General features: G+C 42.2%; 1 protein-coding gene across 2 annotated transcripts in view; it reads left to right on the forward strand.

The window, feature by feature from the left end:
• Window positions 1-23033, forward strand: part of ASAH2 (N-acylsphingosine amidohydrolase 2) — an 85217-nt gene extending 62184 nt beyond the window's left edge. For both annotated transcript variants that reach the window (XM_019430018.2, XM_019430016.2), the window contains 9 exons: window positions 1187-1302; window positions 2354-2448; window positions 3619-3658; window positions 4684-4779; window positions 7860-7955; window positions 10012-10158; window positions 15068-15127; window positions 18475-18563; window positions 20521-23033. In XM_019430018.2, the coding sequence (XP_019285563.2) occupies window positions 1187-1302; window positions 2354-2448; window positions 3619-3658; window positions 4684-4779; window positions 7860-7955; window positions 10012-10158; window positions 15068-15127; window positions 18475-18563; window positions 20521-20710 (929 nt within the window). In that variant the 3' untranslated portion in view covers window positions 20711-23033. The remainder of the gene's footprint in view (window positions 1-1186; window positions 1303-2353; window positions 2449-3618; window positions 3659-4683; window positions 4780-7859; window positions 7956-10011; window positions 10159-15067; window positions 15128-18474; window positions 18564-20520) is intronic.
• Window positions 23034-27041: the final 4008 nt, after the last annotated feature.

The following is a 27041-nucleotide window of genomic DNA, read 5'->3' on the forward strand; positions in this document are numbered from 1 at the left end:
TTTATTCCTAATTTCATTACATTGCGGTTGTAAAACACACTTTGTATTACTTATACCTTTTCACGTTTGCTGGAGTTTGTTTCATGGCCAGCCTATAGTCTATCCTGGACAGTGCCTGTATGAACTTGCACAGAGTGTCTGTTATGTTCTTGCTGCGTGGACGGAGGTATCTGCGGGTACCTGTTAGGTCCACTTGGCTTCTAGTGCTGTTCACCTTTTCTATTGTTGGTCTTCTGACTCGTTGTCCCATCTATTACTGAAACTGGGATTCTTTTTTTTTTTTAATGTTTATTTATTAGTTTGAGAGAGAGAGAGAGCGAGCACAGAGGGGCAGAGCGAGAAGGAGACACAGAACCCAAAGAAGGCTCCAGGCTCTGAGCTGTCAGCACAGAGCCCGATGCGGGGCTGGAACCCAGGAAGCATGAGATCATGACTTGAGCTGAGGTTGGATGCTTAACCAAATGAGCCATATTACTGAAAGTGGTGTTATTAAAGCTCCAGCTATTATTATTGATTGTCTCTTTCTCCCTCCATTTCTGTCAGTTTTGGCTCATGTGTTTTGGTGCTCTGTTAATAGGTCCATGTATGTTTATAAGTGTTATATTTTCCTAATGAAACATAGATTCTAAGTTCATAGGTTTCAGAGTTAATGTAACTTTTCCCCAGATTGTTGCTTTCATGTGTGATTTTTTTTTTTTACTGTGTGTGTGTGTGTGTGTGTGTGTGTGTGTGTGGGCACACACATGTGTGGATATTTAGGTGGGGAGTTAAGAGAGGCTCTTTCTTTGGACCACAAGCTAAACAATCAGTGCTTCAAGTTGGAGATTGACGTTTTTAGTTTCTACAATGGGAAGAATGTGATTTAGTTCGTAAATCTACAGTTAATTATATCATTTTATTTTTATTTGAAACATGAATGAGGAAGAGCAGTGGAAACAAAACCTTAAGGACCTTGAACAAAGTACATTCTTTTATCCTATTGGCCACACCAAGGATCTAATTAAATAATGACTCCTATTTTAGGAAGCACAGGAAATTTTGCCTCTTCTCTTATTCAATCTGTTTGGCACTCTTGGACAACAACCTTCATAACATCTTTGTAATAAAGTCACTGCTGTGCATTTGTCAAAGTGATGACATTTTTTTTAGAGCGTTAGAATCAAATTAGTGATAATATTCCTAACAGGGACAACAGTAGGAGATCCATTCTGGGACACTCTTCGGGATCAACTCCTGGGCAAGCCATCTGAAGAAATCAAAAGGTGTCATAAACCAAAGCCAATCCTTCTTCACACTGGAGAGGTAATGAATTTTGACTATGATGGTAAACTTAGCATATTGTTATTTTAAAACTTACGAATTGTCAGAGACAAATGATAGATCGTTACTGACATGGGAGTTCTTATTCAGATTTTACCACATCCAATTTTTAATATTAAAATACGTGTATTAAGAATCACACTCTAAGGAATAAGAGGCATGATTATTAAATATTGTGACTTAGATTTTATGATAAATAACTGAAATGATTAAAACAGTGGAAAAGGAAAATTAGATCAACATCTACCTTATTCAGGATTCATTCATGTTGACTCCAGGAAAGGAGTTGAGACACAATTCTCTGCAGAGGAAAACATCTCAGGTCCCATAAAAAAGGACATGTCCATACCTCCATTTTCTCACAATTCAGGCAACATGTTTAACGAAAGCAATATCCTTTTAATACTGCTTTGGACCACGGATTTTCACATTCTGATCGTCAAAACTTCACGTTGGTGTTCATAATGTAAGTTGTTGATGTGGAAAAAATTTTAAATAGAGTTTTTTTCTTCCTCTAATATTCGATTAGAATTCTTCAGGAAGAAGAAAGAGAGGAAAGGAAGGGATAGAGGAAAAGCTTCCACACTAATCTGACTATGGAAAAGGATAGATTATCTTGGAGAAAACTTGGAAAGCAAGGCCAGGCTTGGTAACTGGACTCAAAAGGGAAATCATTAAGCTAAGCCGTTCCCATGGTGGTAGAATTACTTATACACCTTGCACAGTCCTCTTTGGCTTATCTATTACACATTGAGATTCTACCATGCCAGGTCCACCAAAAACTTCACGGATGAGAAAGCAAGTTCAGGTTAATGGGGCATTGGCATTGAGATCCATATGTTATGACCAGATAGAATATTGAATACTACCTCATTAATTAGAAAGAAAATCTCTGGTAGGAGGATAAAGCACCAAAAACAGCTGGAAACATTTAAAATCCTTTAATAAAGGGAATTCTCTGAGCATCATCTGTCGCTTGCCCATATAGAGAGCAATATCCTTTCACACAGTTTTCACATTTGGGGTTTTTTAGCTGACAAAACCGCATCCATGGCACCCAGACATCGTTGATGTTCAGATGATCACCGTTGGGTCCTTGGCCATAATTGCCATCCCTGGGGAATTTACGTAAGTTTTCTTTGTTACTTTGTAGTTAAAAATGTAATTATTGGGTATGTGTTTCTGTTGCAGTCACTTCTTCTGGGGGGGGGGTGCGGGGAGATAATTCTGCGCTGGCTCCTTTGTATCTCACTGTATCATACTCTTTTTCCAGTTTCCCCCACTTGGGATCTTGTGGCAAATTCTGAAACCCTGACCCTCCTTTTATCCCCACGACCGACTCTTCTCTTCCTTCAGCTCTTTGTTCAGATCTCTAACAGAGATGCCAGTCCTGCTGACCCCAGCTCACACTGTCCTTACCGCCACCACCAAGTCCCCACAGCATCAGCAGCGGCCTCATCATTACAAGGACTGCCGTAATCACCTTTTCATCCTTACTCTGCTTTCTGGTCCCCGTAGCCACCATTGCCATCCCATTTCTTTTATTTGCTTGTTGACCATCTCCCCCCCCGCCGCACCCCCCCCCCCCGCCCACCCTGGAAAGTGAGCTTCATGCCCTTGAATCCTTAGCCCTTAGAAAGGAGCCTCTTGGGGCACCTGGGTGGCTCAGTCGGTTAAGCGGCCGACTTCGACTCAGGTCACGATCTCGTGGTCCGTGAGTTCGAGCCCCGCATCGGGCTCTGGGCTGATGGCTCGGAGCCTGGAGCCTGCTTCCGATTCTGTGTCTCCCTCTCTCTCTGCCCCTCCCCCGTTCATGCTCTGTCTCTCTCTGTCTCAAAAAGAAATAAACGTTAAAAAAAAAATTAGAAGGGGGCCTCTTATGTGGCAGATGCTGTGTTTTGTTAAGGATTCAATGAAAGAAGGAAACGGTAAATTCTTTGTAGGCAGGAGCACGTACACTCTCAACTTGCCTCAGTTCTTACTAACATCGAACACAGACAGTACATTTTTTTTGGGTCAACGAATGGAAAATGATCGTCATCTTTGCCAGTGATATTCACAGAGGGCCTTTCCCTCCTCCAAGTCATCTGTTTTCAGTTGAGGATTTGTTCTGAAGACAGGACAGCCAGGGGGAAAGGGGCTCAAGTTTAGCCCTGCCTCGTCACAGAGCTTGCACGTGCCTTACCGCGTTGTGTTAAGAGCCAGGATCCCGCCTGTCTTTCGCCGCAAGTTTTTCTGTGGTCTTTGCATGCTTTTGGAGTCGGGAACCACTTAGATAACTCTGTTTTCTTGACTCAGGACCATGTCTGGACGAAGACTTCGGGAGGCCGTTCAAGCAGTGAGTTAAAAATGAAATAAAATATGTATACCTTTATATTTGGGGAAGGGAAAAGAATTCCCTAATCCTGCGATCTGATACCTTTTAAATTAATCGTTGCTAAGATGCCTAGAGTTTCACACACTTGAAAGTAATGCATAGAGGGGTGCCTATGAGGCTCAGTCGGTTAAGCATCCGACTTTGGCTCAGGTCATGATCTTGTGGTCTGTGAGTTCAAGCCCCGTGTCAGGCTCTCTGCTGACAGTTCAGAGCCTGGATCCTGCTTCCCATTCTGTGTCTCCCTCTCTCTGTGCTCCTCCCCCACTCATGCTCTGTCTCTCTTGCTCTCAAAAAATAAATAAAACACAAACAATTAAAAAAAATAAAAAAGGAAGTAATGCGTGGAGGTGAATATGAAATATTAGTGGTATAAAAATAAGCTTAAAATGAGAAGGAAGCTATAATCCGGTTTAAATATTTTATTGATATATTTATCTGTTAATAATTTAAAAATTGATAATGGTTTTACAGATCAAATAGTAAATAACCTTACGTACCTTAATATCTTGAAGTTCTGTCTAAATAAAATCTAATCCATGTTAGGAATTCTGTATTTTATCTGCATTTATGATTTTCTTCCTATTCAGGAAGGTAGTGTAGATGGTTCTAAAATGACGTAATCATGCTTAGAGCCGGAAATAACCACTACGGTCAGCTAGTATCCTTCTATTATGCCTTTTAAGGAAACGGGCTTAGTGTCTGTATTTTAGTAATAAGAAGATTCTATATCTGCAAATTCAACCAACCAGTGAGATGTTCTTAGATCCACTGACTTGCCCACAGGTAGTGCAGTTATGGCTCTAACTTTTCCCCAAGGCCTCGTGGGTACTTGCACACGGCCGAACAGTTTTGATCATTAGGAACGAGGTTAAGAGAGTCACCTTACACGAGATTCACATCTACGATTGTATGTTAAGTATAACTGGGCCGATAGGATACAGTACAGCGAAGAGCAATTTTATCGGGCTCTACCTTTCCCCCACCAGGAATTTGCAACCTATGGGATGCAGAACATGACCGCCGTCATTTCAGGCCTGTGCAACGTGTATACACATTACATTACCACCTTTGAAGAATACCAGGTAAAGTAGAAAAGTTCTCGTCGCTTCAGTGAACTCTACCCTCATCAAGACTGTGGTGGCAAATGCAGGTTTCCTGTCTAGACTTCCTCAAAGGGGTTTTTGAGTGGTGATTTTGTTTTGGGACAGACGAGAGAATGATAAGCCAGAGGTCGTGTTGGGGAGGATTTGTACCTGGGAGTTTGCCCTTTCCAAGTTCAAGTCAGAATTCTGGCCTCACTGACCTCCACTTTTTCTGAAATGAGTTATTTTGTCGGGGGCTTTGGTAATGAGCGCGGATGCTGGCATGTCTCGGGAGTCCACGTGGAGGCATACGGTCTACTCCTTGACAAACGTCCAGTGACGCCAGCAGTGAGCTCTGTTGACTCTCCTGAAAGTCCCTGTCTTCTAGGAGATCCTGTTGACTAACGATTCCTAACCGGTACACTGGATGGGAATAATTTCCGTTTATCCAGTTTTGCATTCCTCTGTAACCGTTCACTTAGAATTTCCTTCCATTGTGAGAGTACATTTCAAAAAACGATAACACTAGCAGTACCTCTGACTTCGTCACCGATGGGGACCACAGACACGTTTTAGATCACCTAGAGTTATTGCAGATTTGGAAACATTTCACTCTCATTGCTATTTTAAAATCACAGTAGTTTGGGGGCGCCTGGGTGGCTCCTTCGGTTGAACCTCTGACTTCGGCTCAGGTCATGATCTCACAGCTCGTGGGTTCAAGCCCTGCGTCGGGCTCTGTGCTGATGGCTCGGAGCCTGGAGCCGGCTTCCAATTCTGTGTCTCCCTCTCTCTCCACCCCTCCCCTGCTCGTGTTCTGTCTGTCTCAAAAAAAAAAAAATCAGAGAGGAATTTAAATGTTTTGTCTAACAGCCTTGAAAATTCAGAATAATAGATCTATAAACAGTAACGAATATAAAAATTCCATTTCTGCATTATGAGTAGGAAGGGAGAGAAGAATATGTGAGAAATAAGAAAAAGAAGTTCACTGGAGGAGACACAGAAGCCATATCAATGTATCATTTTTGAGGAGGAAGGAAGAAAGCGAGGGACAGTGGGGTGGGGTGGGGTAGGAAACCCCAGGGAGAGAAAGGCCCAGAAACAGACAGGAACAAGTATACCAAGAGATGAGGAAAGCATGATTTGAGATAGATAACAAGGAAAGCAGCAGAGAGTTCAAGAAAGATGGGGAGGGGCGCCTGGGTGGCTCAGTCGGTTGAGCCTCCGACTTCGGCTCCGGTCATGATCTCACAGCTTGTGAGTTCAAGCCCCACATCGGGCTCTGTGAGGACAGCTCGGAGCCCGGAGCCTGCTTTGGATTCTGTGTCTCCCTCTCTCTCTGCCCCTCCCCCAATCACGCTGTGTCTCTGTCTCTCTCAAAAAATAAAAACAAACATTAAAAAAAATTAAAAATAAAATAAAATCACAGTAATTAGACCTTATTACTCAGTCAAGAAACACAAACATTACTCGTTATTCAATGAAGAAGAACAAACATTATGCTATCACGAAAATGGTCTCTGAATGTTTGATTCATGTATTTCAGTCTAATTGGTTTTCTTTGTCAACCATGTATTTTATTGTATGCATTTAGAAAACATTTACTCTGAGAGGGGTCCATAGGTCTCAACAGACTGCCAAAGGAGTCCAAAGGCACAAATAGGGTTAGGAACCCCTACTGGCTTCTCTTAGGGACACGCTCCTACAAGGACTAATATTAATTAATTTATTCACTAGTTCATTCCACAGATATATGTTGTGACAGATACTGTACTAGCCACTATCTGAGCATAACAATAAGTAACTATCTGCCCCTACCCTCACGATTACTAGGATTTATGGTCTAGTGAAAGACAGAAAAGCAGGCAATCACATTTCTGTAAAAGGGATGCAACAGGGTGATATGAAAACAGAGAGGAAGTGCATTAGTCTATACTGGGCATTTGAGGAATGGAGACTGGCAGATTTTCTGGAAGATGTAACATCTGTGTGAGTTCTTGAGAATGAGTAAGGACTAGTTAGGCAAATAAAATTTAGGGAGGGAGCCGGTATTGGGGAAGCTATGCATGCAAAGGTCTGGGGGGCACTGAGTTGGTACATCTGTGCGGCCATAGTTCGTGGAGGATAGTGAGACAGGGACTAGTTGATGGAGAGGCATGGGTTAATGCAGCATCTTCTATGCTGTGCCCCAGAAAGAAGGCTTTAGAAAACTGAAGTAGAATTAATTGCAAGGGAGGAGTGTTCTGATCAAATCTGTGATCCAGAAAGGTCACTAGGATGGCAGTGTAGAAAGATCAATTGGAAGATTAAGTGTGGAGGCAGAGAACTGGTTGGGAAGCGGTGGTTATGATCCGGGTGAGAGCCAAGGGTTTGGCCACAGTAAAATCAGGAGACCCAGAGGAAAATGAAAGAGTTCAAGAGATGCCAGGTAATGGGAGCTTGGGGATTTACAGGATATAGGATGAGGGAGAGAGAGGAGTCTCTAAGATGTTGGGGGGGGGGGTGGCATTCACTGAGCTGAAGAATGTCGCAGGGAGAGGGGGTGCATTTGGAGTGATGGGATCCACTTAAGATTTGATAAGTCTGTGGAAAAACCGAAGGCTTGCAGCTCAGCTAAAGGAGAGTAGATGTATCTGGTTCTAGTTTGTAGCTCCATGATGGTTGAATGTCCTTCTCGGGTCAGTATCCTCACTACCCATTTTCTCCAGGAGTTCCTGAGATTCTCATTCTCCCTCATTGTTTTTTTCTCCTGCTATGCTCCTCGAGGGCAAACATTTATATTACAAGTACTTAACATAGACTTAAGCTCAGGAGCCGTTCCCCTCTTTCAGAGTAGATGGGCTGGTCGTCCAAATACCGGAAGCCGAGAGAAGCCACTGCCTTTAACAAGTAGTTGGTGGGAGCCATTTACTTTAGCCGGTATATGGAAATGTCCACCCTCCGTTGTCATAATTAAATCTTGAACGAGGCCAGTTTGAATTATGTGAGATGTCCAGTATCACCCCTCACCAAAGACGTGGGACCTCTGTAAATGGGTCAAGGCATGTAGAACGGTGTATGATTCAGCCCTGCCTCTCCTGCAGGCTCAGCGATACGAGGCAGCTTCTACAATTTATGGACCACATACCCTGTCTGCTTACATCCAGCTCTTCAGAGCCCTTGCTAAGGCCATTGCTACGGTAACCAAAACTCATATGTGTGTGCGTGTGTGTGTGTGTGTGTGTGTGTGTGTGTGTGTGTGTCTCGGGTGGGGAGATGTGGAGGAAAGCCAAAGAAAACCTTAGCCGCAAATGTTCAGTTTTTTCAAAACCTTCATATTTAAAGAGTTTGTAGTTATGAGGTACCTCTAAGAAATGAAACCGATAGTGAATTCAGATTCAGTTAATACATTTTGGTGGTGACAGCTTTGCTCATATGTATTATCTCATGGTATGCTCATGATCGTCACGTGAATATGGCGGTATCATTTCCCCCCCCTCCCACTTTTCAGATAAGCAAATTGGTTTGGAGATGATAGCTCACTGGGCTTACTCTAACTGTAGCTGGGAGTTGAACCAGTGTTCTCGAATCCCGGTGATGATCCTGCCAATGACGTCATGAGTTGAGTGGGTCATTCCTTCTGAGATGCCCATTTTCCGTATTGTAGCATCTCTGAAATCGGGGTGCACCTTCCAATCAGAGGAATCTTATGGTTAAAATTAGTAGCGTGTTTTTACTTTCTTGGTGGTTCAAAAACAATAGTTGCTATAATCAATAGAGGTTTAGATGCAATGAAATACAGCAGGTACCTTGGAATGTGCATTCGCACGCATCTACCTAGAGTAAGTACATCTAAACAAGTTTCCTTGAAAGAACTCCACTTATGGACATCTTCTTCTGGGATGCAGTTATTAATGAAACTAACTCTGGTGTCAGAAGATTACTCAACAAGCAGGATAAAGGGCATAAAATAATAAACAGATCTTTATATAATACCCCATAAGCCCCAGTGAAGGCTGAGAAACAATTGGGGCATAGCACAGACTATAAAGCCTTTTCAAAGGAAGAGCTTGGTCATATCAAGTTGAAACAATGAAATACCTGTTTCTGTGGGTCCAAAAGTTGGATATTGGCAATCCCATTTGCTTCCTCTAATCGCCGACTGTGTGAAGTTTCAGTAGGAGGTATTTACGTAGGGTCTATTTTAATTACCCCGTTATTGTATTATCATAACACTCCTTCAGCTTCAGCTCTGGTGCTTTTTTTTCAAAGTAGAACTGCTTTGATTTTTGTCATAAAGGCTGTAACTAGTTATAAAATATTCAGATGATACAGCAAAGTAGGAACCCATAACCCACCCTGAGAGATGGCCTCTGTTTTCAGAGTTGTAACTTTCATTTACAACTATATGTCTACTGTTCCTCCCATAGAAATAGAATCTTCAAGTTTTATAGTGATACTTAGGAAGAAAGTGTGGTTCATTTTGTAGACATTTGTGTCACAGTCGATGTTATGCATCTGTATCTAAGATTAGCTATGCGATCTTGAAAAAGAATACTGAGTATCTCCAAGCTGATTTTCCCACTTGCAAAATGGGAATGCCAACCGATATTATGGCCATTGAAAAAGATTAAATATATAAAGTGAGGATTAGAGTACATTATGAAGGACTACTTAAAATTTGAGATCAGCGTTGCGATGGCACTATTAAAGGTGACAAATGTGGAAAACATAGGTTAAACCAGTCACGATATATGCTGTTCTTAACTTTTAAATTAAAAGAGTGTTGATTTTTTTTTTTTTTTTAATGAGCACAGAGAAGGGCTAGGGAAAAAAAGAAAACTTGGTACTGACTCTGGATAAGAGAGGTACAACACTTTTTAAAAGTAAAAGAGCTTATCGTGTGTGTCCGGCCCTATCCAAAGTCACACAATTAAGGAATGGCAGTCCCAGGATCTAACCCTGAGTAGTGCTTACACTCAGATAGCTGAACTATACTGCCTTGGGCAGGGGGGCGGGGTGAAAGTGTTGCCTATGACCCAAATTTTCCTCTGGCGACCAAAGTTTACATTCTGGATGTCTAGACTCACGTCTTAGCAAGGTTCCCCCACATCTTGTTAAAGCTCTTAGCTCTCAGAGCGAGGATGTGTGTGTGGGCATTTCCTTTAATGAAGGCATTTCTGGGAGGTGGGAGCCTGGGGAAAGGGGCTTTGACTCTACATTGTGTGCACCTTAAGCAAATGCTCTCTATTCTAGGACACGGTAGCCAACCTGAGCAGAGGTCCAGAGCCTCCATATTTCAAACAACTGATAGCCTCATTAATTCCCAATATTGTGGATAGAGCACCACTAGGCAGAAATTTTGGGGATGTTCTGCAGCCCGCGAAACCTACATACAGAGTGGTAAGGCTCACCAGGAGATCCAGAAGCCTGCGTCTGGGGATGGGGGAAAGATACTGTCTAATGTCACCAACTGCCTCTAATCATGATGCAGACCAGCTGTTAGCAATGATTTTGAAAATTGTTCTTAACTCTGCAGGGCCTCTGCAAACATCAGAATGGGGAAATATTTATTTTTCAGGTGGCCATCATGTAAAATCAAATTTCTAAAATCCAAATTATTCTTTTCTTAATTTTTTCTTTTCCATTTTCTTAAATGAATGAAGAAAATTCATTTTCTTAATGGATGGTCATGGAACCATTTGTTGGAGCTAAGAAAAGTCTCTAAAGTCAAGGACAGGAAGAGCTTGTAGAAGTGAAGCAGGACTATTTTACACTGATTTTACATTGATCTTGTATCCTGCAACTTTGCTAAATCATTTATCTGTTCCAGTAGATTTTGGGCGGGGGATGTGGATTCCTTACACATTTCTACATATGTATCATGTCATCTGTGAATAAAAACAGGCTTCCTTATTCTTTTTTGGATTTCTTTTCTGGATGCTTTTAATTTTTTTTCCTTATTGCACTGGCTGGAATCTCCAATACGATGTTGAATAGAAGTTGTAAGACTGGGCATCCTTGTCTTGTTTCTAATTTTAGGAGGAAGAGTAGTCATTAAGTATGACGTTTTCTTTATGATTTTTGTAGACGCCTTTTATCAAGTTGAGAAAGTTCCCTTGTAGGCCAATTTTTTTCTCTTTTCCTTCCTTCCTTCCTTCCTTCCTTCCTTCCTTCCTTTCTTTCCTCTAAGAATAGAGGTTGGATTTGTTTCAAATGCTTTTCTATGTCTTCTGAAGTGACCATGAGGGATTTTGTCTCTTATTCTATTCATATAGTGTATCACATTTGTTGATTTTCAGATATTAAATAAATACCCTTTAGTAATGGTGTATAATCCTTTCTATATGCTGTTGCATTTGGTTAGTTAATATTTTGCTGAAGTTTTATACTCACGTCCATGAGGACTTTTGCTGTCTTTTCACATGTTGTCTTAGTTGCCTTTTGTGTTAGGGAAACACTAGTCTCAAAGAATGAGTTAGCAAGGGTTTCCTCCTGCATTTTCTGAAAGTGCATAGAACATATTGGTATTATTTCTTCTTTAAATATTCTATCAGATTTTTCAGCAGAGCCACATGGACCTTGGCTTCTCTTTATGGCAAAATTTTTATTTACTAATTCAATTTCCTTACTCCTTATAAGCCTAACCAGATTTTCTATTTTTTCTTGAGTCAATTATGTATCTTTCTCAGCATTTAATTTGTCTTGAGGAATCTGTATCTTCCTAAAAGTTTGGATCTTCCTAGGAATTTGCCCGTTTCATGTAAGTTGTCTACTTTGTTGAGATAAAATTCATAATAGGTTCTCACAATCCTTTTAATTTCTGTAGGGCCAACAACAATGTCCTTTCTTTCTTCCTGATTTTGATAATTTCTGTCTTCAAAGCGCTAGCTTTTACCTTCATTGATTTTATCTTTTTTTTTTTTTTTTTTTTTTCTGTTTCTGTTTCACAGATTTTTGCTCTGGTGTTCTGTATTCTTCCTTCTGATGGCTTTGATTTTATTTTGCTCTTCTCATTTTTTAAGGTTGGAAGCTCTTCTTATGTTTGAGTGTACCTTTTTTTTTTCTAATTCCTCTGTTGATTTTTAAAAATGATAGATATTTTTAATTATTTTTCTAGCCGTTTTCGAGACTCAAGAAGTCTCTCCTCTCCACACTCTACACTCGGTAGTTGTGACAGCAGGCGTATAGAGGTTCTCCCCACGCCAAGCAATTCTTTAGTCTTCTGCAGACACCCCATTGGTGTCCTACAATTGAATTCACTTCTGACACTGTCTGCTGGGGGTTGGCACATACTCCACAGGTTGAGGGCTCAGTCCCACAGACAGGACCCCCCCCAGCCCCTCACGCTTCAGATACCAATGGCAAATCTAAGTTGTCGCATCTGCTTCAGACCCATTGGCTATGAACTGGAGATCCCCAAATGCCCCATCTCGGGTTAAGTAACTTGCTAGAACAGGCTTAGAGAACTCAGGAAAACAGTTTACTTGCTAGGTTATACACAGATACGACTCAGGAACAGCCTGAGGGCAGAGATGCAGAGAGGGCAAGGGGTAGGGGAGGAATGTCAAGCTTCCGTGACCTCTCCAGGAAGGGCCCCCTACCAGCTTCTCCAAGCATTCGCCAACCTAGAAGCTCTGGTGAACCCTAGACTTGAGGGACTTTTATGCTGATTAAATCATCAGCTGTTGATGATGAACCCAACTCCCAGCCCCTTTCCAGTCCCTGGAGATCGGGGCGTAGGACTTGATCCTTTCAACCGTCTAATCACCTGGTTGATTACCTGGCACCAGCCCTCACCTTGAGGCTATCGGGAAACCCACACCAAAGGCCATGTCACTAAGGTACAATCAGACCCATCCTTCGGGGATTCTAAGGCTGGAAATGTGCCAGGAAATGGGGGCAGGAAGGGAGGCTTAACTGACTGAGCCCCCCCGCCAGGCGCCCCTAGAATATTTTGAATTGAGCCCACGTATTTACCCTTCGGGTGCTGCTTACTGTTTCTAAGGAATTTGAGTTATTGTTACCATCTAGCATCATTTCCTTTCAGCATGAGGAACTTCCACTGGTATTTCTCCAAGGGCAGGTCTGTAACAACACAATCTCTCAGGCTTCATTGATCTGGAAGGGCTGTATTTTCCCTTTATCTCTGAAGAACATTTCACTGTGTTCTTGGTTGCCAAATGTTTTTCTTTCATCGCTCTGAATGTGTCACACGGTTGCCCTGTTCTTTGCTCTCTAATGAGAAGTCAATTGCTAATCCTGGGGTGTGCCTGTAAGTAACGCGTTATATTTCCCTTAACTGCTTTCAAGATTTTCTTTTCTTTTCTTTTTTTGTCTCTGCCACCCGTGTGCTACAATGTATCTAAGTGTGAAACACTTTGGGATTATCCTACTTAGGATGTGTTGAGTTCCTTGGCTCCTCAAGGTAACGTTTATCAAGTTTGGGAAGATTTCATCCATTATTTCTTCAAAAAGAGTTTTGTTTGTTTCTCTCTTTCCTCTAATTCGGGGTCTTCTGTTTTGTGAATGTCAGTATACCTGAGGGCCCATGTGTTTTTGGTTTTTTTTGAGGCTTTATCAATTTTTCTTCACTTTTCTCTGTCCCTTCTTCTGATAAAATAATTTGTAATTGATAAATGCTAGTTCACTTATCCTCTCTTCTGTCATCTCGTATTTGCTATTAAGCCCTTACTGAGGAATTTCTCACATCAGTTGTGATTTTTGGTTCCAAACATCTGATTGGATGCTTAATACATCTTTAAAGTTACTTCTCCTAGGGCGCCTAGGTGGCTCAGTTGGTTGAGCATCTGACTCTTGATTTCAGCTCAGGTCGTGATCGCATGGTTCATGAGTTTAAACCCCACACAGGGCTCTGTGCTGGTAGCGTGGAGCCTACTTGGGATTCTCTCTCTCGCTCTCTGCCCCTCCCCCCCATTCTCTCTCTCTCAAAATAAACAAGTAAACATTTTTTTAATTAAAAGAAATAAAATAAATAAAATTACTTTTCTTCACTGAGGTTCTCTAGGTCATTATCATCATAAGAATTTCTTCAGTTCTTTACACATAATTTCTATTAGTTCACAGAACATCCTTATAACAGCTGCTTTGAAGTTTGCGTCTGGTTTAATGACAATGTCTGGGGGCACAGAAAGTCAGTTTTGATTGCTGCTTTTTCCTCTTAATATGAGCCATATTTTCATATACGCACATCTCATCATTTTTTGTTGTTGAATCCTGGATGTGTTTTGCTATATTGTAGCAATTCTGGATTCTGGCCTCACCTCTCCACCCCTGGCCTTGTTGTTTTTGTTTGTTTGTTTGCTCATCGAAAACTTGACTAAGTTAGTGAGCTCTGTCTCTCTTAAGTGTGGCTCTCAAGGTGTTGCCCCCGTAGTTACCTCACTCAGTGTTCAGCCCACTATTGATCAGAGTTTGTGCTTGGATGCTTCAGGGAGTAAGAATTTCAGTCTCTGCGGACATAGTCTTCTCTTGGCTTCAGGTGGTTGTCTTACAGAGTTGTGAGGAACTTCCCACACCTCTCCAGAGTTCTCTCTCTCTGTGGCTCTCCTCTGTCCGGTGCCCTCTTCTGTCTGTCACTCTACCTCATCAACGCAAGACTTCCTGGCCTTCGTGGACCCCACAAGGCTGCCTTACTTTGCCTGAGCTCTGCCTCTTTGTGCTGTGAATGGCACGCTCTGAAGGCGTTAAGTTGATCACTGTGTCTGTTTTCCATCACTCTAGGATCACTCTTTCCATTGCTTGTTTTCCTTGCCCTGCAACCATTGTATAATACACACCTGTCCAGCTCTTCTGGTTGTTTCCAGTGCGGGGGATGGGGCGGGGGGGGGGAAGGGGGAGACGCACACCCTGTCATTCTGCCTCGTATCTCGTTCATGCCAGTGTAAGCACAAGTCACTCGTGGGAAGTTTTGATCGCTCTTATGTAAGTCAGTCCGTTTCCTATATGTGTGTTGGAGGGAAGTGTGAGAAAATAGCAAAGGCTGAAGAAGCAGCTTTAATGCACTGTCGCTGACATGAGCCATAGCTCTCTGTTTTCATCTACATCTGAATATACTAAAGGCAAATTCACTGGCGAAAAATTGTAGAGCAATTTACTGGCCCCAAATTCCTGTGTCCACTCTTGCAAGGGCATGTTCTCTGATAGTCTGAGAAGATAGCTCACTTGGTTAAATAGAATAAAATCTGTACAGGTGCCCAGCATCCTAGAACATTTCATAAATCATGGCCTAAATCTGAGCCCAGCAAAGAATGCTTTTATTAAAACTCATAAAATGAGTTTTTATTTTCAGGGAGAAGTTGCCGAAGTGATATTTGTAGGCGCTAACCCAAAGAATTCAGCAGAAAACCAGGTAAGCATCAACGATTCTTTTTATAGATTTCAACCCACTTTTCAGTCTTTGTTTGAAAATCCTTCTAGAGGTTAACAACATAATGACAAAATATTCCTACTTGATTTTCATCTTATTTTTTTAAATTTTTTAAATGTGTATTTATTTTTGAGAGAGGAACAGAGAGAAAGAGAGAGAGAGAGACAGGCAGAGAGAGAGGGAGACACAGAGGCTCTGAGCTGTCAGCACAGAGCCCCATGCAGGGCTCAAACCCACAAACCATGAGACCGTGACCAGAGCCGAAGTCCGATGCTTAACTGACTGAGTCACCCAGGTGCCCCTCATCTTATTTTTTTTAAGTGTGGGAAATTTTTCAGTAGGAACAGTAATGTAGAATTAAGTCTGGGAAAAAAAGCACACGGGAAACATTTAACTGGCTCTGCTTAGGCTCACATGTTGCACAATACAGAAAGAACTGCACTGTCTCTTGAGAAGCTATAAATTTGAGTACAATCCCATTTATGTATTCCAACTTAGAAACCCGACTAAATTTGGAAAAATAAAGCGCCAAGGATGAAGTGTATCTTTGGTTCCTTCCTACCCCTGTTTTGGCCCCTCTCCTCCAGGATCCTGGCCTCTGGTCCTACCTGTACTGTCGTGGAGGGGGGTGCCCTCCTGGGTTGGAGCCCTTTATCTTGCATTTGCCATTTCCCTACTCTTTACTACTGGCGCTAATTGGATATTTATTTCTTTACCTCGAAAAATGACACAAGAAATACATGTTCAATGTAAAAATAGGCAATATAGAAGGTTTTTAAAGCAGAATAGGAGGGGCGCCTGGGTGGCTCATTGAGTTAAGCGTCCGACTTCGGCTCAGGTCGTGATCTCACGGTTTGTGGGTTCGAGCCCAACATCGGGCTCTGTGCTGACCGCTCGGAGCCTGGAGCCTGCTTTGAATTTTGTGTGTCCGTCTCTCTCTGCACCCACCCCTGCTCGTGTTCTGTCTCTGTCTCAAAAATAACATAAAAACATTAAAAAAAAATAGAGTTCGAAAGTACCTGTCTTTCCATAAACGTTTTTAGAGGTAATAATTGTTCATAGTTTGTTACATATCAGTTCATACTTTACTGTTTTTATATCCACATAGAAGACACATGGCAAAGTGCACATATGTAATATGGCTGTTAATAAAATGAATTCATTTTACTCCTCTGTAACTCCTTTAGAATGTTCTTATAACTACCCAAGCAACAGCTAGATATGTTCTGGTTGTAAAAATTCAAACAACAAAGAAAGCTGTAGAAGAAAAGGAGTAAGTATACAAAAATGATATCGAGGTCAGACTTTTTTTTATTGTGGTCGAGGGTACATTTATTCCGTCCATGAGCCATTCTTCCCAGGGACCATTGTTACTTACAACCCCAAACGCCTTTTCTCCAAATCCGCCTTCCATTTCCGTTCATTGAAATCTCATTATTGCTGTGATAATAATTGTGGCAAGAGGACATTGGCAAACACGCCATTAGGGAAAAATGTTCTCCTGCTTGGAAAGTCAACACGCACCTGTTTGCAATAATTTCTCTAGGCAGTCAAACTCTGTCATAATATTTGCATGTTTATAGCATTGTTTTCGGGAGATCTCAAAGTGTGGTAGCAAAACTGCAGGATTAATTGTCATTTGATATCCTTGGGGCGGAGAAAGACTAATCGTCACTATTGCCATGGAGAAGCAGGAGAACAAAATGCTTAGAGCACTGTAATGAGAAAATAATTAATTCCTTAAAAAATTTTTTTTGTAATGTTTATTTATTTTTGAGAGAGAGAGACAGAGCACAAGCAAGGGAGGGACAGAGAGAGAGGGAACACAGAATCTGAAGCAGCCTCCAGGCTCTGAGCTGTCAGCACAGAGTCTGACACGGGGCTCGAACCCCCAGACCGTGAGATCACGACCTGAGCCAAAGTCGAATGCTTAACTGACTGAGCCACCCAGGCTCCCCTAGAATTAATTTCTAAGAAGGCCCTGGGACTCAGCACACGACAGTTTCCACTCCCCTCTTTTGTTGGTAATCGGGACCTCCTCACCTCTGCTTATTCTTTACAGGCGCTACGTGAAGTGCTCTGTGTACGTTGTCACCTCGGTCTAATTCAATCCTTACTTCTGTGCATTGGGTTACATTTTATTATCCCCATGTTACAGACGAAGAAACTGAGGCCTAGAGAAAGATCCAGTAACTTGTATGAAGCACTTGTGTGTCAGGAGTTGTGTGTCAGGAGCTGTGTGTTGGGAGGTGGGAAATGGTAGTCACATAGTTCACATAGTCAGTGGCCTACCCTCGTTCTCTGGTCCCCACTCTAGACCTGTGCGCCAGGGATCACCCTATCTCCTACTCCATCAACAGCCTCCCCGATGTCACTCTGCCCTAAATGGCCGGAAGCCATTCTCTTTACAAGTGACCATCATAGTGAAAACTTCTTCATTGAATATAACCCATCAGCTGAGTAGTATTTTAGATAATCCCATGGCCCAGTTGTAAATAAGTGATCCATTCACCAGAGTGTTATTTGAACATCTACACGTGACAGGTGTAAAGGACTGTAATGGATAAAAATGAATTAGACACAGGTCCTGCCCTTAAGGGCCACAATCTAAAGATTTTTGAGGAAAATTAGAGATTATGGCCTCTGTATCTTTTAATTTGTTATATCAAATCTGCACTGTATTTGAAGCTGAATTGTTGGTCTGAAATGAATTATTATCGCAATTTTCCAATGGGGGAATGAAACCTGCTCGTGATGTGCTTTCTAGGAATCCATTATGACAAAATATAGGGATTGCTTTCAGCATCTAAGACGGGGAAGGTTTATGCATCATTTTCAATTCTTTTCACTTGGGAGACATATTTACTAATAATTCATTTACCCAGAGATGGAAAGATGAAGAAACATTTCCATTTTCCCTCCTACATCTTGAAATGACAAGAGAAAGTCTTGGAATATAGATCAATAAACATGTCTTGAAAAGGCTTGACTTAGGCCTTTTTTAGAATCTCGAGTTTTATTCGGTCTCTTCTCTGCCCCGGTTTGCAAAATTTGCTATCAGCTCTAAAATTATGGTCCATTCACTTTTCTTAAAAAAAAAAAAAAAAAAAAAAAAAGAAAGTCATGGTGTGTAATAGCATGGGTAAAGTGACATTCTGAAGACCTAGCACGGAATGTAGAGAGAGATGCACCTGAGAATATGGACGAAATTCTAATACGTTTTCACACAAGGTATTGGCAGCTCAGCCTACAGACCACAAGGACGTACTTACAGGCAGGCACCTTTTATGACCGGCGGGGTCTCATCAAATGTGTCAATTGCGTTTCAGACCCATCAGACCTTCCTCACTGTCGAGAAATACGAGGCCACATCAGCAACGTGGCGGATAGTACATAACGACGCCTCCTGGGAGACACGGTGAGCTCGCCTGTTGGACATTTTGTCTTTCAAGCCATGGGAACAGTCGGTCAGTGAAGCGGGGAAGACAAATGGGAACACGGGCTCCAGGCCGGAAATTACTGCTATCAAATTCCCATGGAGCCTTCTGGCCATATTTAGTGGATTTATTCGACTCCATTTGGATTCTCTTTCCCTGCGAAACAGTGGAACATGTGCTACTGTCAGGAGAGGTGCTAATGAGGTTGTGGCCTCCATTTTTCTAAACATCTGTTAATTTTGTTCTTTTCCACGGCCACGGACATTACCCCTGAAGGCTGGCTAGCCTCAGCCATTCTTGCAAATGGGTCGCGAGGCACATGGGCCTCTGTAGGGCCTGACAGTTCCTTCTGGGAAAATAACAAGAGTCTATGGGCAAAATGATTACATGTTTATACGTGGCCAATGATTCTTCATTGGAATTACTAACACACGAGAAGCTTGAGTGTTTATCTTTTCCTGACTCCAGTGAGAAAGAATTTGCTTCTGGAGTTTCCTTGGAGAGGCGTATCTCTGTGTTTTCGTTACCAAATCCCTGAGCCGAATAAATATTTTGAAGATTTGCAAGTGGCATCTGAGATAAGAAAATGTTTTTGTTCCCGAGCGCATCCATTTCACACCGCAGGACAGTGGCAGGGGAGTGGGCAAAAATTTTGGCAACTTGTACCTGACTCACATCACCCTAGATTAGGTCATTAGTTGCGTGTTGGTTTCCTTCACGTGGTTAACTGAAAATAGAGATGGGACCGTGCTGGGGCCCCTGTGATAGCCAGACATAAATCTGGGCCGCAATTTTCCTCAGATGTTTAGGAATGTCGGGCACAGATCATTTTTAAACAAATAATAAATACATATTTAGGGTTAAGATAAGATTATACAGACGATAAAAAAGCATGATTTGTTTTCAAAAGCCCCAAATCGGAACAGCAGTGAGCAGTGAACACTGAGGATATGTATAGGCTTGCTTCTGCCTTGTTCAGCAGCAGCTGGAATGTCACCTCTGTCATGAGAGCACAGGGCCCGTCGCTGAAACACGCAGAATGTTGAGAATACTCTCTCCACCCAGGGAACTTACTGTCTACACAGTTGGGGTTATCAGTCAGTCACCCACTCTATCTCACTTACCTGCAAGAGTATCTCAGCCGCTTGAGGTGGTCAACAAGGGCTTGTGTGAGCTGACTCCGTCTGTTTTTGTGACCTCAGCCCCTGTGTCACACTTCGCTGCCCCTTCCTTCTGCTCTTCCGCTGCACCACGTTTTTTCCTGCTCGGAACGCTTCGCACCCTCTGTTCCTTCTACCTAGAATGTCTTTCCTCTGGGCACATGTGGGTTCAGCTTAAATAACATCTCCGTAGAGATACCGCTGCCATACTTGTTTCGTTTCACCCACCACTTTTAAAAATCATTTCTCAGTTTACCCGTTCACTGCCTTTCTTCCCCCCCTTGCCCTGGTAGAACACAAGCTCCATGGAACTTGGAGCCATGTCTGTCTTGCTTATGGCCATATCCTCGTGCCTCTAGAAAAGAGTCTGGCGCATGCACTCGTGAAGTAGATATTTTTAACAAATGAATCTGGCTGGGAGAGGAAGTGTCAGTTGAAGCAGAGGACAGCAAGGGCAGAGACAGTGCCACAGCCATTCTCAAACAGGAGATATCCGTGTTCTGAGTATCGGGTGAGGCTTTTTGGGGATGGATAAGGTTTGGGTGGTTATAAAGGTAGAACAGGCAAGACAATTTCTACAACTGGCTATTAACTAAAGGTTCCCTTCTAGAAAGTATTTGTCCCTGTTTTGTTCATTGCTGCACTCCCAGTATCTAGGAGAGTGCCTGGCTTACGGTTGGTACTCCCTGAATGTTCATATAATGACCAGTCCTACCTTTGTTGAATCACACCTTTTTAAGAGTAAAACTTGGTTTGTTTGTTTGTTTCCTACCAACAGTTTCTATTGGCACAAGGGATTGCTGGGTCACAGCAATGCGACGATACAATGGCATATTCCGGGTACTGCCCAGCCTGGAATCTACAGAATGAGATACTTCGGACACCATCGGAAACAGGACTTTCTCAAGCCGGCCGTCATACTTCCATTTGAAAGCACTTCCTCCGCCTTTGAAGTTGTAACTAGTTAATGAAAAGTTGACGAATAATTTAACGCGTGGCTGTCCTCCCTAATTTATAAAAATGATTTCACACGAATGTAAACAATTAGGATGACTTCTATAATTGTCCCTGTTTGAGGACAGATAGTTTCCTGTGAATGGGACAGAGGTGTGTGTGTGTGTGTGTCTGTGTGTGTGTGTGTGTGTGTGTGTGTGTGTGTGACTGGTGGTCTAGAGCCTAACACATGATTTTCCTCGGGGCCTTGCAACTGTTTGAAGGGACAGTTCCCCTCGATATAAAACCTCTGAAAAGTTAGTAAGAGTGGCTGAAGATGTGTGAACAGTGGTTCAAGTATTTATTTATAGAATTATTGAGTGTTAGGCTGGGAAAGTTTAAAGAGCTCATGTAGTTGGAGTCTTCATTTTGCAGATGGGAATGATGAAGTTTCATGGATTTAAGATTCACAAAGGCTACAGGACCTCTCCCCCCATCACACTTTAAAAAAATAGTATATAGACATTGACCATAAATGTATAAGTCCAATTAGAGGCAATTGGTGTGGAAATGAGCATGTCAGCTTTTCTCTATTTAGCATAGCCTCTCAAAGCGATTACCCTGGACTTGATGTACCTGGTCCAGAGTTGTTGATATTGTTAAATTATTTCTGGCCTTCAGAGGCCAAGTACAGGAAAGTCAGACTTAGAATATTTTGATCATGCCCTGTGTTTCCCTAAGTGTCCTTATCCCTCTGAATTGTGTCTCCTCTCCTCAAGACTGGCTCTGAGTGATTTTGACTGTTTTCACTACTCAAATTCATCCCCCAAACCTAAGACTTGTCGTTGGTGTAGATATTAAAACAAAAGTGTTAGTGGATTGGAAGTCAGTCCTCAAAGAGCAAGATCTAAAATTCATTTATCTGTTCTTGTATCACTCACTTACTCGTGGACCCATTCAATTACACAGTATTTATTAGGGCCTTGATAATTAGTTATCATATTTGAGATGAACGTGTAAGTGTCAAAAGGGGACCGTTGTGAAGAAGAAAACACTCAACTGAGGATATCAATTTTGGAAGGCATTTAAAAAGCAGTAATCTTCAAGTCCTATCTCATGTGTAATCTGTGTTGGGTGCTCGAATTTTGGGGGAAAGAGGCTCCAGACAATTTGGACAAAGCTGGTTCAAAAGTAATCCGAGGGCCTTATGAAATTCCCAGTCCAACGTCCCGAAGAATGAGATAGGACAATCCGACATTGATTGCCTGAAAGTACCAATTCCATTTAAAATTATCCAAGTTAACTGGAGCTAGCTCCCAGGCTACAAAGGAAATTTCCCAAACCCAAATCATGCTTTTTGTATGAATGTCAGAGCTTTAGCATTTTAGGAAAAAATCAACCTTAATTTCAAAAACAAACTTTACAGCTTGAAAATAGTAATGATGCTAATCACGATGAGACTGACATTCATCTAGCTGTGACTCAACATGCCGTATTGCATTGGGACAAACCCGGAACGCTTTTTGATGACCCAGGGCTCTGGTTCTATGCGAGTTCACGGCTGGAGAATTAGCTCATCAGGATTCCAAAGGGTAGCGATCATTTTTCCTAATGACTGTTTGCTATCACAGTTCAGAGTCTTCCCAAGAGCAAGGAATTCTGAAAGTAGTTGACCTTAGATAAATTATATCAGCACTGATGATAAAATTGTTCTCATGACTCAGAAGCGTACTGAATTTTTTCCCACTACCTCCATGCCTCCCACTGCAGCTTTTCTCAGTGGACCTGTGAGTCCCTGTCGTTCACTTGGACCCGTGCCAAGCCAGACACGGCATTGCCTCGTACTGATGCTTCTGCACCAGCCCTCTGTCCACCAGGACTCCTGCCCCCAAAGAACCCGCAGAAACCTGTCTGCACGCCCGCTGCCCTCTCTTCCAATCCAATTCCATTTTCTGCGTTTTGTATGTAAAAATAAGACCAGATCTCCTGCCGCTGTAGAAACCATAGCTATTCACATGTGCGTAAAAGAACACCACAAAAGAGGCGGTGATCTGTTCATGTACAAACTTAGATCCAAGCTATGTCATTGGAGCCAGACTATGGGGAGAAAGCCCCTGAAATTGGCGGCGAATATGGGGAAAAGGGGGCTGGTTGGGGGGGGGGAGAACGCTTCTGCAGAAGATTTTGTGTCTCCTGTCAAAGTGTCTGCATTTTGTTTGTTGTATTCTGCCTTCTCTGGTTTTAAGAATGCTGTGACTTCCTAAAAAAGCACTGACTGATCCCCCTACAATTTTCGATGAGTATTATATCAATTGCTAATACTCAATATAAGACTTAATAATAAATCACTGAATACAATTGTGAATGTATGGTCTATGGAGAAGTGGAACACTTGTTTTTCTTTTTAAAAACATTTTTTTTAATGCGTATTATTTTTGAGAGAGAGAGAAACAGAGTGTGGGTGGGGGAGGGGCAGAGAGAGAGGGAGACACAGAATCAGAAGCAGGCTTCAGGCTCCGAGCTGTCGGCACAAAGCCTGATGCGACCCGGGGCTCAAACTCATGACCATCACAGGGCTCCAACTCACGAGCCGTGAGATCATGACCTGAGCCGAAGTCGGACGCTCAACCGACTGAGCCACCCAGGTGCCCTTTGTTGTTTTTAAGAGATGGACTGAATGGTGCTGGATTCCATGTGGGTCAGGTTGAAAAGTGATATGGATGGTCTCTGTAAGTAACCACCCAAACATAAAGGGTCCACTTCGTCCGTTCCTGTGCTCCAAAGATGTATTGCTGGAAAAATACATATGGTTGAATGTATTTTAGGACTAGGGCAACCGGGAGTTTCCTAGGCAGGTAGTTATCTGCAAAATTGTCTCATGAGCTAATTCTGAAGATGCTAAGAATGACTATATTTGTGAATATGTTTCTCCAGGTTGCCTCCTCATACATCTCCAGCATAGGAAGACACACCGCCCTTTTTTTTTAAATTTTTTTCTTAACATTTATTTATTTTTGAGACAGAGAGAGACAGAGCATGAACGGGGGAGGGGCAGAGAGAGAGGGAGACACAGAATCCGAAGCAGGCTCCAGGCTCCGAGCCATCAGCCCAGAGCCCAACGGGGGGCTCGAACCCACGGACCGCAAGATCGTGACCTGAGTCGAAGTTGGACGCTCAACCGACTGAGCCACCCAGGAGCCCCAACACACCGCCCTTTTCTAACGTTGGCGCCTGGGTTTCATCTTTAGCCAACCAATTTCGTCATTAGACGATCCTTTTCATGCCTTTAGCTCTTCAAATAATGATTTTGCTTCCGGTATCCCAATGCCACCTGCTGGTTTATAGTGGCTTTTGGAACATCATGCCTTACATGAGGCCACAGAGGAAAATTTGCATGTTCCTTACATAATTAGAATGTGTTCAGCTGTAACAGCATATTCCTGATCAACAGGGGTCCAAGCGCTAAAGACATTGACAGTCGCACATAGCAATGTCTTAAGGTGACCAGTTCAGGTTTGGTGCAACCACTCAATGATGTCACTGCTTTTTTTCTTTTTTCTTAACCTATTAACTTTAATTTTTTGGCTGTCGCCTCAGTCTAAAGAGACCTACCTTGTGTCTTCATGCCATTGTGTGCAACAGCAAGAAGGAAGGGGAGAGTTCTTGGAATCTCTTTTTGGAAGGTGAAAAATATTTAGTGGGAACCCAAGTAGAATTCCCTTTCCATTTCCTTGTCTGGAATTGTGTCACATAGCTTTAAGGGAGCCTGAGAAAGAGAATATTTGGCATTTTCTGCCTCTAGAGAGGGAGACAAGTTCTGATAGCAAATCTGTTTTAGGAAAGAACACACCCTGGGGCTTAATGGTGACAGGGCTTGTTTTCTACATTGTGAAATATATGCATTCATTCAGCAAGTTCACACTGAGCGACTGTATACTTTGTGAGCATTGTGCTACCCCCTGGCGATACAGTAACGATCAAAGCAGAGCAAGTTCTTGCCATCAAGGAACTCAGACTTTTAATGGAAGAAGCAGACAAGTAAACAGGCGATTCTGTACAGAGTGACTCATACTGCCGCAGTTTAGGGTGTTAGAGATGGGACCTTATGTGGTCTTGGGGAGAATGCGGGAGGTTTCCTGGAGTAAATAACGTCTAAGCTAAGACCCAAAGGATATTAGCTAGAAGAAAGCTAATGATGTGTGTGTGTGTGTGTGTGCGTGTGCGCACGCTCCTTTCCATGCATGGATGCAGGATGACTAGACTATTTCAGGTAAGGGGAATATCAAATAGCTAATCACGTCTGTAGTTCTCATGCAAGGGAGGAATGGCCAGAGAGGTAGCACTGAACTTCACCTTCATAAATAGCAATTTGGTTTTACGTTCATATTAGCATTTTCTCCCTTAAGACCCTTCATTTCTTATATGCATGTGCTTGAACGTATTTTCCTTTTGCTAAACTAATAAAACACATCTTTTATAACTAAGGCAACTGATTTTCCCAGTCTCCAGTGACATTGGGCATCACCCTTCTGTCTTCATAGTCTGTAAGTGTTTCTTGGAATTGGATTTATTGACATTTCTTTTGCTTCTGTCCATCTCATGTTTCCAAATCTTGATTTCCTTTTGCTTTTTTGTGCCTATGAAGTGGGATATTACAGCCAACAAACACCACTCTCTCCCTTTAGATGGAGTCCAGAGTTCCAGCCTACATCTTATAAGTACTTATTAATACTAAAAAAACTGACCCACCCACATAAACTTCAAAGTACCTCAGTGTACATAACTTCAAGTTATTGGAGATCCAGGCTGTGTTGACCTTTTTCTGGCTGTGTTTTAGGATAATGAGCAATCCAGAGACCTGGGATATTGGCTTAACACTAGCAGAAGAGAACAAGTCTACCAGCCCACTTTCTGGAAAGATTGACTTGACCATATTGCCTGTTTTATTGGCGCTTCCTTATTCAATACAAGACCAGGGTAAGCTAAACGAACCTAAGAACTTAACATCTCAGCAATTACAACCTTGCAAAAAAGTCCAACATGGACCCACAACATTCTTAAATGGCATTTCAATAAACTAACACGATGATTTTATAGATAAATTTGATGGCACTACAATGAGGAGAGTGTGTACTTTGAATTTCCTTCTGAAACTGTGGATGGTGTTGTGCTGACCTATTGCAACTCTTTTATCAGTGTCTCTTAGCCTCAAGTCCACAGATTCAAAATATTTTATGAGGACTGAGGGATAGCTTTTAACCATGGGACATAAGTTGTATAAAGTGAAAGAAAGAATCTAGGTTTTGCAATCTGGTCAACTTGGATTGAATTATGTCTGTGACCTTGGGAGGGTTACTGAGCACCCCTGGCTGATAAAATGGTGTAACAATAATAACCTTGTATGATTGATATGGGGTCATATAATTTAAAGGCTAAGAGAGAAAGCTAATTGGAAACTAGTAGGAAAACTAGTTGGTTCAAATCTTGGTTCTCCCATTTATTCAGTGTCCAGCCCTGAGTAAATTAATTTCTTAAAGCCACAGTTTCTTAATGCATCTCAACTTCTTACTATATCAATGAGAATAATAAAAGCACTTACAGTTTTAGTTTGTGAAATTAGAATAAGGTAAAGTTGTTGGCAGAGTGTCTGGCATATGGGATATGCTTAATTTATTTATTTAGCTGTTAATTAACTTAGCAGTCACTGAGTTTTATGTAAGATGAAGCATATAAATGTCAGGAAGAGAGTAGGAAATAAAAAAATTTCTCCATTGTGAACTGAATCCATAACTTGCTCCAGAGACATTATGCTTTTCCCGATCTTTTGACATCTCCAATATTAGTGTAGGAAGAATTGGAATGGGTGACAACTGAGGCTATGAGAGTGGTCTAGACTGAGAGGCAATGGAGGTCAGAACCAGAACCACTTCAGAAATGGGTCAGAAGGTGGGAGCGTATAATACTCTACACACAAAATGCTCTTGAGTTACTGATTGATGGGGCGGGGAGGGGGACAAAGACAGTTAAAAAAAATTAAAACCCTAAAACTTTGGGTGACAGTAACAGTAAAAACAAGTGCCAGAATGAAAGGAAGAGATTTTGAGAGGTATGAAGGCAAATCTGGGTTTGGATGGCTGAGACTTGACAAGACATCCAGGTGGCAAGGTCTAGTGCACAGTGAGAAATGGGGAGCTCAGGTTTTGCAGAGAAGTAGGGCAAAACAGAGAGATACAGGAAGTGCCCGTTTCGGTCCAATAGCAGAAATCAAGGAATTTGATGAGTTACAAGAAGGAGAGCAAAGAGCAAGAATAAGCCTGGATGACAGGCCCATGGGGAACACCTACTTTTAGGAAGGGACAAAGGAAG

The sequence above is a fragment of the Panthera pardus genome, unplaced genomic scaffold, assembly GCF_024362965.1.
Source record: "Panthera pardus isolate Hobbes unplaced genomic scaffold, ASM2436296v1 HiC_scaffold_22, whole genome shotgun sequence".
In the NCBI taxonomy this organism is placed as follows: Eukaryota; Metazoa; Chordata; class Mammalia; order Carnivora; family Felidae; genus Panthera; species Panthera pardus.